Source organism: Jatropha curcas, chromosome 1 (assembly GCF_041381405.1).
Source record: "Jatropha curcas cultivar XTBG-Jc1 chromosome 1, XTBG_Jcur_1.0, whole genome shotgun sequence".
Taxonomy (NCBI): domain Eukaryota; kingdom Viridiplantae; phylum Streptophyta; class Magnoliopsida; order Malpighiales; family Euphorbiaceae; genus Jatropha; species Jatropha curcas.
The window spans coordinates 25,051,549-25,066,217 of record NC_143151.1 but is presented as its reverse complement, the minus strand read 5'-3'; the positions used below and the strand labels follow the sequence as shown (position 1 = coordinate 25,066,217).

The following is a 14,669-nucleotide window of genomic DNA, read 5'->3' as shown; positions in this document are numbered from 1 at the left end:
GAATTTTAAAACTCATAATATATTCAGTCGCAAAAATTATCAAATTAATTTTATCGCACAACAAGTCATATTATTTCCACTATTCATAATTAATATATATATATATATACAAAAGTAATATTTTAGGTTCTAAATTCTCGCACAATCAAGTTTTGATACCACATGTAAGAAAATTAATGGATCTAGTACATGAATTTAGAGCACCAGCTGTTAATAATGTGGAAGCAATTTGCATACATGATTTATGATTTGAAATATAAATTTAAAGTGGAGTTCACGATTTCCTTTATCTGCAATCAGGACACTCAAACACGAAATCAGAATTTGTAAGAGAGGGACTAGATATTTCTCTCCGTTTCCTTATTCACGAGGCAGCTTTTTAATGGGATTAGCCAATGTTAAGAGTTTAGGAAGGAGACGAGATCTAGCTTATTTATATATACATTTTCATTACAAGTCCTCACAGAATTAGACCTATAATTTTAACTGTCTTATCATACTGGCTCACTAGAGGTGTATAAGCCCATTAGTCCGTTTTCAGGAACTAAAATAGTCCACAATTAATAGTAGCCTACACTAAAATTTCTGACATAACAAACATTTGTTTTCGTTAATAATTAACTAGGCTTCAATTTTTTCCACTTATATAAAAAAAGCGATCAAATGATTCTTTTTAATTTCTTTATTTATACATATTCTCATTTAAATTTAATATATATTAATTCTTTAATCTAGTTATATTTTTTTAAAAAAAAATTTAATGTTGATTTGTCCATCATAAAATTTTCTAGATTTGCCACGACAATAGTTTTTGTATCTATTTGGACAAGTGGGCAGACATGCTTTATCGTCTCATTCTGCACCACCCGAGGTGGTGACCAGGTTGTATAAGACTTGTCATCCACTTGCTGGATTCGTTCTTCCATGAGCACATTCTATCATACATAATGTCTAAATAATAATGAGCACATTCCATCGTACATGATGTCTAAATAATAACTCTGTTGCCATGGAACTTGGCACACTTAAAGTGGATTCTTCAAGCTGGGCTCTTGTTATCATGTGCTGAGGATCGCAATGCCATAATCCTGCAGAAAGGGGGTCGGTACCCCTACGGGATGCCTAGTAGTCCCTTTTTTTTTTGTTCAAAAAAAAAGTTTTTACCCCAAATGTTTTTGAAAGATATGCGCAACTTTTGTGCTTTCATTATCTTTTTCCTTTTTTTTTTTTTCATAATGTTAACATAAAATAATAAATAATATTAAAATAATAATATTAGACTCCTAACTAAATTCATATTAACACATAATACAAGATTCGTAATTCTTATCTTAGTACAATTGTCTTAAGTCTACTATATACTCAAAATTACCTGTTAATTCACAATTTACTACATCTCAAATTCTGAGAGCTTAACAGATTATTATCAATATGATATTTTGGTGCTTTTCCTTTTTCTTTTCTTTAATTTTTTCTCTTTTCACATGAGACATTTTATATTTGGCATTTACCATTTATCTCAGGAGAATTATCAATATGTGTATCACTTTCATATTGGGGTTCATGTTGGTCCTATATCGTTGAGATGGCAACTCTGAGTGACTCGTGAGTTGTTGTCCTACAGTTGTAATAATATTTTATCGGTGTTTTTCTGCCATTCAAGATTATGTTTTTTCACCACCGTCCAAAGAGGTTGGGTGGTGAGAGAAATCTGGCATGGGGTATTTTCAAATTTGTTTTTGAAATTTTTTGAATATTAGTATATAATTTAAGGAGGCTTTTCCTGCATACCAAGACATAGTTTAACAGTAAGTTTATTATTTTCCTTCTTCCAATATAATCTTTCCTATTTCCTTTTCAAACAAAGGATTAAAATAAAAAATTAACATCTACTTTATATATCAGTCAATTTGCTAAAGTGAAATTTGAAATCACCTTTCAAATTTTCATTTCAATTTGCCTAATGGATTCTTGAGTTTTTATTTTATTAACATGCTATATGAGATTTTCAATTTCATTATTCCACTCTCATTTCACATTATACTTATACACGTTATAGATTATAGATAGTTACTCCATAATCATTTTTCGGTTAACATAAGTAATATTTAATAATGACTTTATGATTATCTTAAGTCGAATGATGATTTACATGAGAGATTTTCACAGGTACACAAGTAATGTTCCAAATAGATTCTCTCATGCAAAGTAACTCAATGAGTTCATACATAAACAATTAATTCATAGATAAAGAATATAATACCAAAGCCAAATATTTCAATGTTATTAAGGCGAAAATGGGTTGACTACAACAATAACACAAACTGTGTTGAGAAATCCATAACAAGAGCAAATTAAGATTAGAAAAAAAAAAAAAATACAAGCACTAATTGGCTTTAATAAATCATGTTCAAGGAAAGGCCTCAATAACAGATTGAAGAGTTGCTATGGATTTTATAGTATGACGGCTAAAGCCAGCCTCCTTAAGAACATATTCCCATTCCTTAGATGTCCTCTCTTTACCTGTAGTATGAGCCATCATCACCATGTCCAACGCCAACCTCACGAACTCAAGCTTGTCGTCATTTGCTTCATCAATCACAGCTTCAACAATTATCACCTTCCCATTTTCCTCCGGAATAGCTTCCTTGCACTTCTTCAAGATATGGATACATTCATCATCATTCCAAACGTGAAGAACCCACTGCAATTTACAAGTGAAATTAGGTTAAATATCATTTAGCATAATCTATTACCAAGTACATACACTTACCACTATGTTATGCCCCAATACACATCATTTAAACTTTTACTCTTACTTGTGATTACAAAGTGTGATAATAATTTTTGATTTTTTGATTTTTAACTAAATAGTTAACTAGACAAATAATTGATACATCTCAAATTAGCATTGCATACACTTAATTCTTAAATGAAACATTGATGCAACCATCGTTATTTTTTTAGATCATAGGGAAATCTTTTGTAGATGGGTAATGGTTTTTGTCTTATAGATACACACTCCAAGAATGGCAGAAGATGTAGCTACGACAAGCGTTTTCCTCGATAAAGAACCACCAAATGGATAATATATTGGTGGTCCCATGCTTAGGAAATTTGGTAGGCAATTGTCTCAAAAGCTGTAGACAGTAGAGGAATCTGATTTTAATGTGTTAATTGAAGATTGCAAGATATTTTGTGCTTCATCAGTAATGTTTGTAATTATAAATTAAAATAATTACTATTTATAATAAATACTAATCACAAATTCATACAAGAAAGTATAAATGTTTCAAATAATATATTCTGTAAATGCTACACTAAGGCTTATAAATACTAAATACTAGACAAAGTAGTTACTACACTACTTACTATAAATACTAACAGTTTCAAAGATTCTAAGGGAAAAAAAAAAAAAAAAAAACATATAAATGCTTTTCTACACCATCCAATTATTTTTTTCTGCTTAAATTACTATTCAAAAGAACATTTATTTTCTTTTTGGAAAATGGTTGTATTATTTTATTTTGTAAACTTGAAAAAAGAGTTGTGTGTATATTAAATTGAATCCCGGAAAAAAGGGATCTTGTTTGAGCAAAAACAAGAACAAAATGTACGCAAAAACTGACCATTAGAAAAGCAGCATCAGCGTTTGGAATACATTGAAACATGTCACCACCAACATGCTTAACACCAACACATGCTTCTGCAACATCCACAACATGAGGAAGATCAAAGTTAATGCCTTGAATCCAAGGACAAAGCTTAACCAATGTCCTTAAAGCAGTCCCATTTCCTCCACCAACATCTACCAAAGTTTTTACCCCATCAAATACCTCTATACACTTTTCAACCATATTAGACACCATATTTCTAGCATTACAAGCCATTCCATCATTGAATAGATTGCTATGGCCTGGGTTTTCTGCTGTATATTTCCAATGATTGTCACCGTGAGCTGCCTCAAACGGCATAGACATATTTAGTCTGAAATGAGAACTTAGAAAATTCCATGACGCCAGCATAACCGGATTGTTCTCCAGTAAAAACAGAGACGCCATGTTGTTCTCGCCTGGACCAAGTAACCGTCGAGAGAGAGGTGACTGTATATAGCCTTTGGTGCCATCGGCGGTGAGTTGCTCTTTGAAAATATTGTGATGGACTAAGAACCGCATGATGCGATACAGAGAAGATGGGTTACATCCAATGGTGGATGATAGATCAGTTAGCGTGATGGGTCCTTGATGGTTTTCAATAGCATTGGCTATTCCAAGCTCAAAAGCACACTTAACCACTGCAATATTGCTAAACCCAAATACATATTTCCACATTTCAATTTCTGTTTGTGCTGCTGCTTCTTCTTTATCGCTCATTTTTTCTAAAATCCCTTTTGTGTTGCTCACTCTCTGATCTCTCGCACTCTTTTGGAAGCTTCAGAATATAAAATGTGGGCTATGTTATTGTTAGGTACCCTGAGTCCTGCCATGGCACCAACGCTCTTACTTATAATCATAAAATGTTTTCACCTTATGGGAAGTTGAGGTGGCTTACCACCCCAACCGACGTAAAATATTACTGTTGGTCTTAACCTCAATTTTTTAGCACCACACGTGTTTTGTCATTTGCATGATTAGTTGCATTTATTGTATTGTAGATCTTTACACTACACAACAAATTCAAGTCCAAATCTATCATTCATTTGCATGAATTATTAACACTCGTCTTGGACACGGAACTAGATATATTTTCTACAAGGGTTATTCATTCAACAATTTATAAGTGTAATTTAGAAATAATACTTGCTTTAAATATGATTTGTAACACTCGTAAACTAAAGAAAAAGAGTTTATGTTTCGCTAAAAAAAGCAAAAATAATTGGCTAGATGACTGTTTAGAGTGGATTACAAGCGTGCTAGATAATTAAAGTGTGCAGCTGTTGTAAATTAGTTGCTTAATTACTCCATCCAACAAGAGTTCTAAAGTCTATGTGCTAAGAAAACAAGTGTTCCAATTTCACGAGTATTGGAATTCATCTTACATGACCAAATATTATCTTGTACTAGACCCATCAACCATTCTAATATAAGTCCTTCGAGTTATTTTCGAGATTCTTCTCACAAGAAGGAGCATCTAGGTTCTTACTTATAAGGCTTTCCTTAACTGGAGACGTAGCTACGTGTTATAATAATTGCCTTATGTTTTGCCTTTGGTGCTGGTGCATAGAGCTAATTTGGATAAGGATATTCATTTAGGCATGCCCGGTTTATTAAACTATTAGTTCTATGAATTTGAGGATATTCAATTAGGCATGTCCAGTTTATTAAACTGTTAGTTCTATGAATTTGAATCGGCAGTTCAAAATTTTGAAAATATTGAACCTGTATTAGTTCTTGAACTGTTGGTGCCGATACCGTTCTAATTCCAACTAGTGTCAGCGTGGTTTTGATGAACCGATAGTTCTGGTGATACTTGTATTTTTGTATTTTCGTTTAAAAAAAAATAGAAATTTGCTTCTAGGATTACATCTCTTTCCCAAACTAATTAATGTGAATTTGAGAAAATAATAATAAATTTTATTTTAAATAACTTTTATAATATTCATGCGCATATAAGAAATAAAATTTATTAATTTTACAAATAAATACAAAATAATCAAATAAATTATAATTTTATTTTTTTAAAATGTTATTAATTAAATAAATTGTTATAAGAATTCAAAAAATATTTCAAATAATGTAATTTCAGACTAAATAAAAAGATTTAGAAGGAAAAAATGTTGTTAAACTCGCATTTGTATTAAAAAATATAATTTTAGACTAAGTATTTCAATTTTTTTTTTTTAACCTTTTTTAGACTTTCAACTTTTGAAATCAAGTTTATTATGTAGTGACAGATTTTAGTTAGAGTTATACATGTTGAAATTTTGGGAAGGAAAAATGGAAATACACAAGATGATTAATAATGTTTTGCACCTCATTGAATTAACAAAAGGATGTGCCTATTTATAGGCTTACAAGTGAATCAAACAAGACCTAAAAATACTCTTAAAAATCATTAATCCCAATAACAAAAATATCAAATTCTATACAGAAAATCTGCACTAAATAAAATTGAAATCTCAAAATATTTTTAATAATATTATTTTGAATTAATCCTAACATTCTCTCTTAATTCAAACATAATATTTTTTTTTATTACAATAATTAACAATTAAAATTTTTAATCTAGCATTTAAAGCACCTCTCTTCAATTAACTTTGTTGAAGCACCTCTCTCCAACTATCATTTTGATGCACTTCTCATCAAACTAGCAATTTTTTTTTTTTTTTTTTTGAAGCACTTCTCGTCAAATATTGATGCACTTCTCATCACTTTCTTTTATTTTGGAGCACATCTCTCCAATGTTCTCTTAGAGCACTTCTCTCCAATGTTCTCTTAGAGCACATCTCTTCAATACCCAAAGAAGAGTTCCTTCCTCTTGCACAAAACTTGATTAATTTTTATACCTGCAATCTTTTTGAATATAACCAAATTTCTTACAATTAAAACATTGAGGTTTACCTTTATGCCAACAATCATTTTTATCATGATTATCTTTCTTGCATATGCCACATGGTGGAAATTTTCCTCTTTTTGATAAAAATTTGTTCGTTGTCTTGGCAACAAAAGTAGCCTCTATAGTATTATCTTCTCTAAATGCTCTCCGTTGCTCCACAGCTTGTAGTGCATTAGTTAGTTCACCAACGGAAATTTCAGAAAGATTTTTTGTGTCTTCAAGAGTAGAAATTTTGGACTCAAATTTTTTGGGTAGACTTATTAGAATTTTTTCAACTGCCCTTCTTTTAGGAAATTCTTCACCAAGTAATCTAATTTTGTTAACAACGGACATGAGATTGTTAACATATTCTTTGACACCTCCAGATGTTTTCATTTTTTGCATCTCAAATTCTCTTTTAAGATTCAAAACTTGCATTAATTTCGTCTGCTCGTTGCCTTGATACTGTGGGTCCCAAATATGTATGGCACAACCCAAGAGGGGGGGTGAATTGGATTTTCTAAAAACTGAAATACATTTTAGAAATTCTAAATAAAAATTAGAATTCTAATTGCAGCGGAAAACATACAGAACTTTGTGAGAGTAGAATATGGATTAGAATCTTCTCACAATGTTCTAATTTCAAATATAGAAAGTCTATGCAAAGTGCAGCTATTGATTAGAACAGCTTCACACTGACTTGTATAATATCAGAGCTTCTTTATGAAGGAAAGTTATCAAACTTAGAACTTCCTCATAAAGTTTGCAAAATCATATAAAGCTACGTGAAAGATAGTTATTACAATTCAGAACTTCTCCACAGAGCCTTAATTAAATATTTAGAGTAACTTTATGATGGAAAGTTATCAGGATTAGAACATCCTCATAAAATTTAGAAAATAAAATAGAAACCCAAACAGTGAATTATACAGGGAATAGAACAACAGTTAGAATATTGTATATTCACTTTATTAGAATACCAGAGTTCTAATGTTTAGGATAGATAAGACTTATTACCGTTTTAGAACAACTGAATTATTAACAATTTTAGCATTTCAAAAAGGATTAAACAAGAGTGCAAAAGAGACAGTATCAAGCAAGCTTTAGAAATAAAGAGATCAACACCGAGAATTATAATGGTTCGGCACTAACTCGCCTACATCCACTCCCCAAGATGCATCTTGAGATCCTCAACTAAGTTATCTCTTTTAAAGGGTAAGAGACAAACCAACAGTATAAGGCAATAGATCAGAAACCTAGATCTACCCTTTTGTCCCACTAGATTTTACAAAGGTTTTAGTTAACCTCAACCCTTTCTGTTTTTGGCAGAGTACAGAAAAACTCAGTTCAAGACATTACTATCCCACACATGGAGAAGGTCGCTTGATAACCTCTATCTCAATAGCTTCTAACTTAAGCTATTACACTTAAAAGTTTAACAAATAAGGAGCCTGTCTACTATAGATTACACAATCTAACTAGACAGAAAGAAACGCCTATATAAGCACAGGAAAAACAGTTTTATCAGATTAGAAGATCGATTAGAACACAGAACTGTTTTTCAAAAGTAATTGTAAAAATTCTTTTCACTTTGAATATTGAAAACGTTAAGTGTAGAGATGAAAAGAAAATGGGGGTAGAGTAAGTTTTGAGAGATGAGGATTCGTTCAATGAGAGAGAGTGCTCTTAAAACAAATACTCTTACTTCACCAAATGTTTAAGGCGTGAATGTTCCTTTATATAGGAAACAAAGAAGCTGTCGCCTTTTGGAAAGAGGTTGAAATCAGAATATCTTCTTTCCTTTTAGAAGATATGAAAATCTTTGTTACCAAAAATCTATTTTATCCTTTTTGGTAAAAGAATAAAACACGATTTTTACTTTCCTTTAAATAAAAGATTTTCGACAGCGTTTATTTTGGAAAATACTTTTACGGAAGGATACTCTTACTAAAACCGAAAGAGATTCTCTTTTGTTTTTAAGGTAAGAAAATAAATTTAAGTATATTATATTTTTCAAAATATATTTCCGAAAAAGAGAGTGATTTATATTACCAAAAACATTAAGAGAAGAAATCTCTTTAGTTTTAGGAAAATAAATATTTCCGATTTAAAGGAATATTTTCGAAAATAGATTATTTGAAGAAAACTAATTTTTCGAAAAATATTTTTGAGAGAGAAAAAGATTTTTGTGCTCATATATGGATTTTCTCTCTATCCTACAAAGTTTCCTAAATACCTAGCTACTAGGTTCTTCGAAATCTTCACACTCAAAGTAGGACTTGCCTTGTATGATTTTCTTTCCAAAGAATTTCTGCATGAAATAAAATTAGCACAAATAACATAATTTTAAATTTATTTATTTTGTATTAATCATCAAAATCCGAGATTTAGAGATTGACCCTTGAGCCAACAATCTCCCCCTTTTTGATGATGACAAAACCAATAAATTTAGCAAATATAAGAAACATGTGCTCCCCCTGAATTTTATGCATATAAGTTCTAATCATGCCAAAATATTTTTAGTATAGAGCAAATTAGAACATGTATTTTGCTCCCCCTGAATAGATGCATTAAAACTGTTTTATGAAAATTAAAACTAGGGAGGCCTTTTTAGAAACTGATTTTAGAACTGGCAAAAATAGGCAAGATATTCTAAGTTCTAACAATCAGAGCATATGTATATATTAGAACTGGAAAAGATTGACAAGATGTTCTAAGTTCTAATAAACAGAACATATGGTCAGAGCAAAAGAATAAAAGCTGATGTTTAGAAATAGAACAAAAGATCTTATATTCAACCTGCAAAACAGTCGTTAGAATAAGAATCTAAGTTCTAAAATCACATAGCTTATCATGTAGCTCACCAACTTAGACCATATAGAAAACGATAAACATACAAATTAGAAAATATTAGCACACAGATACCCACTATATAAGTACTTTGGTTGCCAAGTACGTACCAATAGTGTTCAAAATATCACCAAAATACCTGTTCTCCCCCTTTTTGTCATCATATAAAAGGGTTAGACAAAATCATAGCAAAACTAAAGAAAAAATAAATTGTTCACAACATATAGGAAACAGATCAGAGAAGCTTAGAACTAGTTCTAAGCCTCTTAGAACTCCTCAGGTTTTGAGCTGGAGCAGTTTCAGAAGAACTCTCTGGCCTTTTAGAAGAAGGGTGTAGTGGAGGCTTCCTTCCATGAGTCCTGTGCTTGCCAGCAGTATGCCTCACATTCTTTGGCTTTTCTGAGGAGGGGATGTAGGTTGTCCCTTTCACTCTGAGAGTGGCTAATTTCCTTGTGTTCACATCCTTCATTTTCTCCAAGGTTTTGATGAGTGATTGATTCTGTTCAATAATAGTTTGACACTGCTGTATTGCATCATCAATTTCCTTGTTGTGCTCCTCTATGAGTTCCTTTTCTATTCTCCCCAGCATAATTTCCCTGCTTCTTTGCGCAGATAGCAACTCAGACTCTTATTCTGTTTTATCTTCAGTTGTCTTTTCTTCATCGCTAATCTCTAGCTTCTCAGTTTCAGCATCACTGCCTTCTTCCACTTTCTTCCCCTTTTCTGACTTCTCCGGCTCTTCTGTCTTTCCTGTTTCTTTTTCTGATTCCTCTTTCTCTACAGTACTTTCCTTTTCTGTTTCTTCTTTTCTCTCCTCTTCTAATTCCTCTTCCTGTGTTCCTTCTTCCTCTTCTTCTGCCTTTTCTGACTTCTTTTCCTCTTCTTTCTCTTCTGATTTCCTCTCTTCTTTTACTATTTCTTATAACTTCCCTTTCCCTTTTTCTTTCTTCTTTTCAGCTTCTCCTTTTACTTTCTTTTGTTTTTCAATTTCTTCTTTTTCCTTTTCTTTCTTCATTTCCTCCTCCTTTTCTTTTTTTTTTTTCTTTCTTTTCCTTTTCTTTTTCTTCTCCTCCTTCCTCGTCCTTCATTTTTAAGGACCCGCTATCTAATTTGGAAATAGAGCTGGCAATATGCTCATCCAGACTAACATTCAGAAACTCAAAAACTGGTGTAAGAATCATCCCGTAAGGTAGCTTCTTGGGATTGTTCTGCAGCTTATCAAAAATAATATGACATAGGTTGAGGGGTTTTCACCGCTATGCATCAATAGTATCAATGGAGGAATAAGTCGCACTACCAGGCTCCATCAATCGAAGATTCACACCTATAAATCAAGATCTAAAGTCTTCAACCAAATAAAATCAGATATCATAATTTGATTTAGTAATAAACCCTCACAAGAAGGGACTACCCTCATAAAGAAGTGACAAAAAAACTCCAAATATGAAGACAACCAACTATAACAAAATAAAAAGACAGATCTGTTATAGGGAAAATAAAATTGAGTTTAATAAGGAAAAACAGACTAAAAGCAAAAAAAAAAAAAAAAAGATTTAAAGGAAGAGATAGTAGAAAATAGAAGGTATGGGGCTGCCGCTGTTTAACTAAAACTAGGGTTAGAAAACTAGAGAAAAAAGAGATATAGTTTTTTTTTTCTTGCATTTTTGTATGGTTTTTTTTTCGTTTTTTAAAAGACAAGACGTCCACTACAAACAAGATGATATATATAATAATTTTTTTAATATAAAATATTAGCATTTCATTAAAAACTTCAAATCAATACAAATAATGCAGGGAGGACATAACCCTCTCTCGAAGACAGACATAGAATAAAACTATTATAACAAAACAATTATTGTTCATTGATCTAACAAGAATTCTAATGAAAATTAAAAGGTGAACTAGGAAAAATTAATAGATATTTAAAGTGGCTGGCTAGACGAACTCTAAATCTTCCTGTTGACGTGTAATTTTATGCCCCCACCTAACCCGGTGATGATAATGAGGATAAGGGATAAAGAATCACGATCAACCAGAAGTGTTTGAACCAAAATTGAATCAAACCAGCCCAAAGGAGTCTGACCCGCGTTAGGGTTGCATCACGCAGCTGTTACCTGTGTGACGGCACTCTTAGTTGCGTCACGCAGCTCTAACGGGGCTGACACCTCTGGCACGTGCCCGTGCAACGGTCTGCACTGTTTGTATGGATACGCGGCAACTGTATGAAAAGTAAGCTGCGTCACGTAGCTTACGGTCGCCTCACGCAGCCTCTACCCGCGTGACGCAGCCTGTTCTGTTGCCCTACCATATAAATACATCATTTTATGCTTGAAACGGGACTTTTTGACATTTTCTCTCGTTTTGCTCTAAAGATTTTAAGGCTTTAACCTAAGTTTACAGAAAATGGCTAGGGTTTTCTTCCCCAAGAACTCAAGTGAGTAAACTTGAGGAAGATCAAACCATTATACATTTGGTTTTGAAATCAAAAGAAAAATAAAAAAAAAAGGATAAAGAGAGAAAAAAGAGAGAAAAGAAAGAAAAGAAAACATTTATTTGATAACCACATTTCTGGAATCGTGATACAACATCTCTGAACTAATCTCAGTGCATGCAATCCTCAAATCTATCTGAGGGCTAGGTAACTATTCTAACTCTTCTTTTTCATTTATAGTCTTTTGTTTCTTAAAAATCTCATTTTCATAAGTGTTTAGTTGGTTTGTGATTGTTAAAACGTAATTTTGCCCACTGTTGGAATTTTCTGAGTTGTGTTTAATCACTTTTGACATAAAGAACACGTAAAAAGAGTAGTTTGAAAGGTAGTTGTGGACCAGAGCAGCCGCGTCACGCAGCTACTACCTGCGTGACGTGACTGTTCATGTCCAAAAGCCCTTAACCTGGACTGGACTACCCGCGTGACACAGTTGTTCGTGTATTTAGTTTCCATTTTGTCTATATATTTGTATTTAATATTTTGTTTTGAATAAAAAATCAATATATCTGAGAATTTTAATAAGTCACGAACAGTTCCGTCACGTAGCTAGGAGTTCCGTCACGCGACTGTTCTTCATAGAACAGCTGCGTGACGCAACTGTTCCTATTTCCAGGGCAATAACAAAAGTTCCGTCACGCGACTGTTCTTCATAGAACACCCGCGTGACGCGACTGTTCTAAAGTTCCAGAATGAATAATGATAGATGTGCCACGCGACTGTTCTTCATAGAACAGCTGCGTGACGCGACTGTCTTTATTCCAGAATAGTTTCTTTATTTTATTTTAATTTCATGTTACTAAATAAATTCTTAATCTTAATCCGGAAAATGACCAATGATGGGCAAATTAAGTTTTAATCAAACTAAACCAATTAATTTATTGTGATCATGAGATTTTGAGATTTAATATTTATTGCTTCTTTTTTTATTAAATTATTAAACTCGGTTTGTGGCCCGCCTTTAACCATAAGACAAGAGCGGGTCTTTTAATTATTTTTGCTGTATATATTGTGGATGAATGATGGATGTGATGATTAATTTATGAATGAATGCAATGAATGAATTTTTTTGGGACGGTTAATTAATTTTCCGCATAGGAACTCGGTTCGATCTATTTGGGTTGGGTTTACTTAAATAATTGGCTTTTTTTCTAAAATAAAATCAATTAGAAATCGTAGGTTAAAAAGAGACCGGTTTTTCGGGCGTCGGTTTCCAACGGACCGACGTACCCAATTCCTTTACCCAGAACCTCATTGGTTCGCCTGACCAGTTTTTCTAAATAATAGGCCTTGAATAAAATTGGGTTAAATGAAGTCACTTTTATAAAATAAATCGAAAACGGTCCCATTGCCGAAATAATGGGTGGCGACTCAAATATTTTATAAGACCGATTTATCGGCATCGCATATCCAAAAAGATTTTTATCACCTTTTTCCAAAATAAACAACAACAAAACCAAAACCAAATAAAAATGATGTTTTCGGATCCTTCGGGGTGGGATTTCGACGAAAACAGTTTGGCGACTTCACTGGAGACTTTGCACCCATTAATCCCCGGTTATTTTTAATAAATTAATGGTTGCAATTAGGAATTGACTCTGAAAGCCTACTATTTCTAAATAAAATTGGTTAGAAAAGCCGATGGAAAATTGTTAATCGTCCGTATGTGCTTAATTGCTTTCCTTTTCTTTCTAGGATTTTTTGCATTCATACCGCATTCCTTGCTTCTCACCTCATTCTACCCGTATCACCCTTCGGTACTGGTGTTAAGTTTGATGGTGGATCTAGCCTAAACCTCGCGTTTTAGGTGCATCCATCCGAGAATTAACATTACTACCAACCGCAAACCTAGTACCTTAAAGGTGCGTCAAAAGGAGTAGGCCCAACAAAGCCCGAATCCTGTTTGCGGAACCCAGACTTTGTTTAGCCCAATAAGACTAAAGCCAATGCATATAGCCAAAAAACCATAGTTACTTCCCCTAAGGAAATACCCGGTTCTATTTGTTGTTGTTGTGCCGCATTCATTTCCGAGAGTTGAACACGTCAATCTCAAAACCCCCTGTTGGTTGTCGAGATTAGACCAATTCCTAGGAAACAGATGTCGGAATTTATACCAATGGAATCCGTGTGTGGGAGAAATAAGGTTGGAAGGCATGCATTTCCCAACTCCCATTCCCCTGTATGATATAAACTGTACATATGTTGTGACATTCATGCACGATGTAACACTTTCCTTTTCAGCCATGCATTAATAAGAGCTAATGTTCGGTATGGACATTTGGCCTCGGTCTTGAGACTGGCCCTCAAATTCGTTTTGAATAATATTATGCAATCACTTATAGTGAATCAATACCCAAAAGAAAAGGGAGATATAAGGGGGTTGCGATTCCTTTGTCTTTTTACATTTCTCGCATTATCTGAAAATAAGTGAGAGATTACAAAATTTTGTAAAAAAATAAAATGACATCCTGCTTGGGGCCATATGTTCCAAGGCAAAAAGTAAGGATGCAACAAAATAAATAATAACAAAAGTAAAGTCCTACTCGGAAATTCTTTCATTCCGAGGCAAAATTAGGGATTTGAGAGAAAATAGTTGATCGTAAATCCAAAAGGAGCGGTCGACGACAGATAATGCCCGAAATGTTCAAATACAAAATAAGTTATTGACGTATTATTCATATCGAATTTTTGGTCCAGTCGTCGAAATCAAGATCTTATTTCCATGCTGGCCTTAGCGCATTAGAAATGCATTTCTCATCCTATGTGCTTTCATTTTTGCATGCATACATACAGGACC

At 33.0% G+C, this 14,669-nt stretch overlaps 1 protein-coding gene across 1 annotated transcript; it reads right to left on the bottom strand.

Annotated features, from left to right (window-relative positions):
* Window positions 1-2,257: 2,257 nt before the first annotated feature.
* On the bottom strand, window positions 2,258-4,498 carry LOC149499213 (acetylserotonin O-methyltransferase-like). The gene is made up of 2 exons (XM_089716158.1): window positions 3,630-4,498; window positions 2,258-2,704 (listed from the first exon to the last, which is right to left on the bottom strand). The coding sequence occupies exons 1-2, from the start codon at window positions 4,371-4,373 to the stop codon at window positions 2,411-2,413; spliced, it is 1,038 nt and encodes a 345-aa protein (XP_089572284.1). The 5' UTR covers window positions 4,374-4,498; the 3' UTR covers window positions 2,258-2,410.
* Between the last annotated feature and the right edge of the window lie 10,171 nt (window positions 4,499-14,669).

Excerpts from the sequence above, each read along its gene's own strand:
- LOC149499213 (XM_089716158.1), bottom strand. The coding sequence starts at position 4,373 with ATGAGCGATAAAGAAGAAGCAGCAGCACAAACAGAAATTGAAATGTGG. Across the intron at positions 2,705-3,629 it reads CTGATGCTGCTTTTCTAATG|TGGGTTCTTCACGTTTGGAA; the intron begins GTCAGTTTTTGC and ends TGTAAATTGCAG.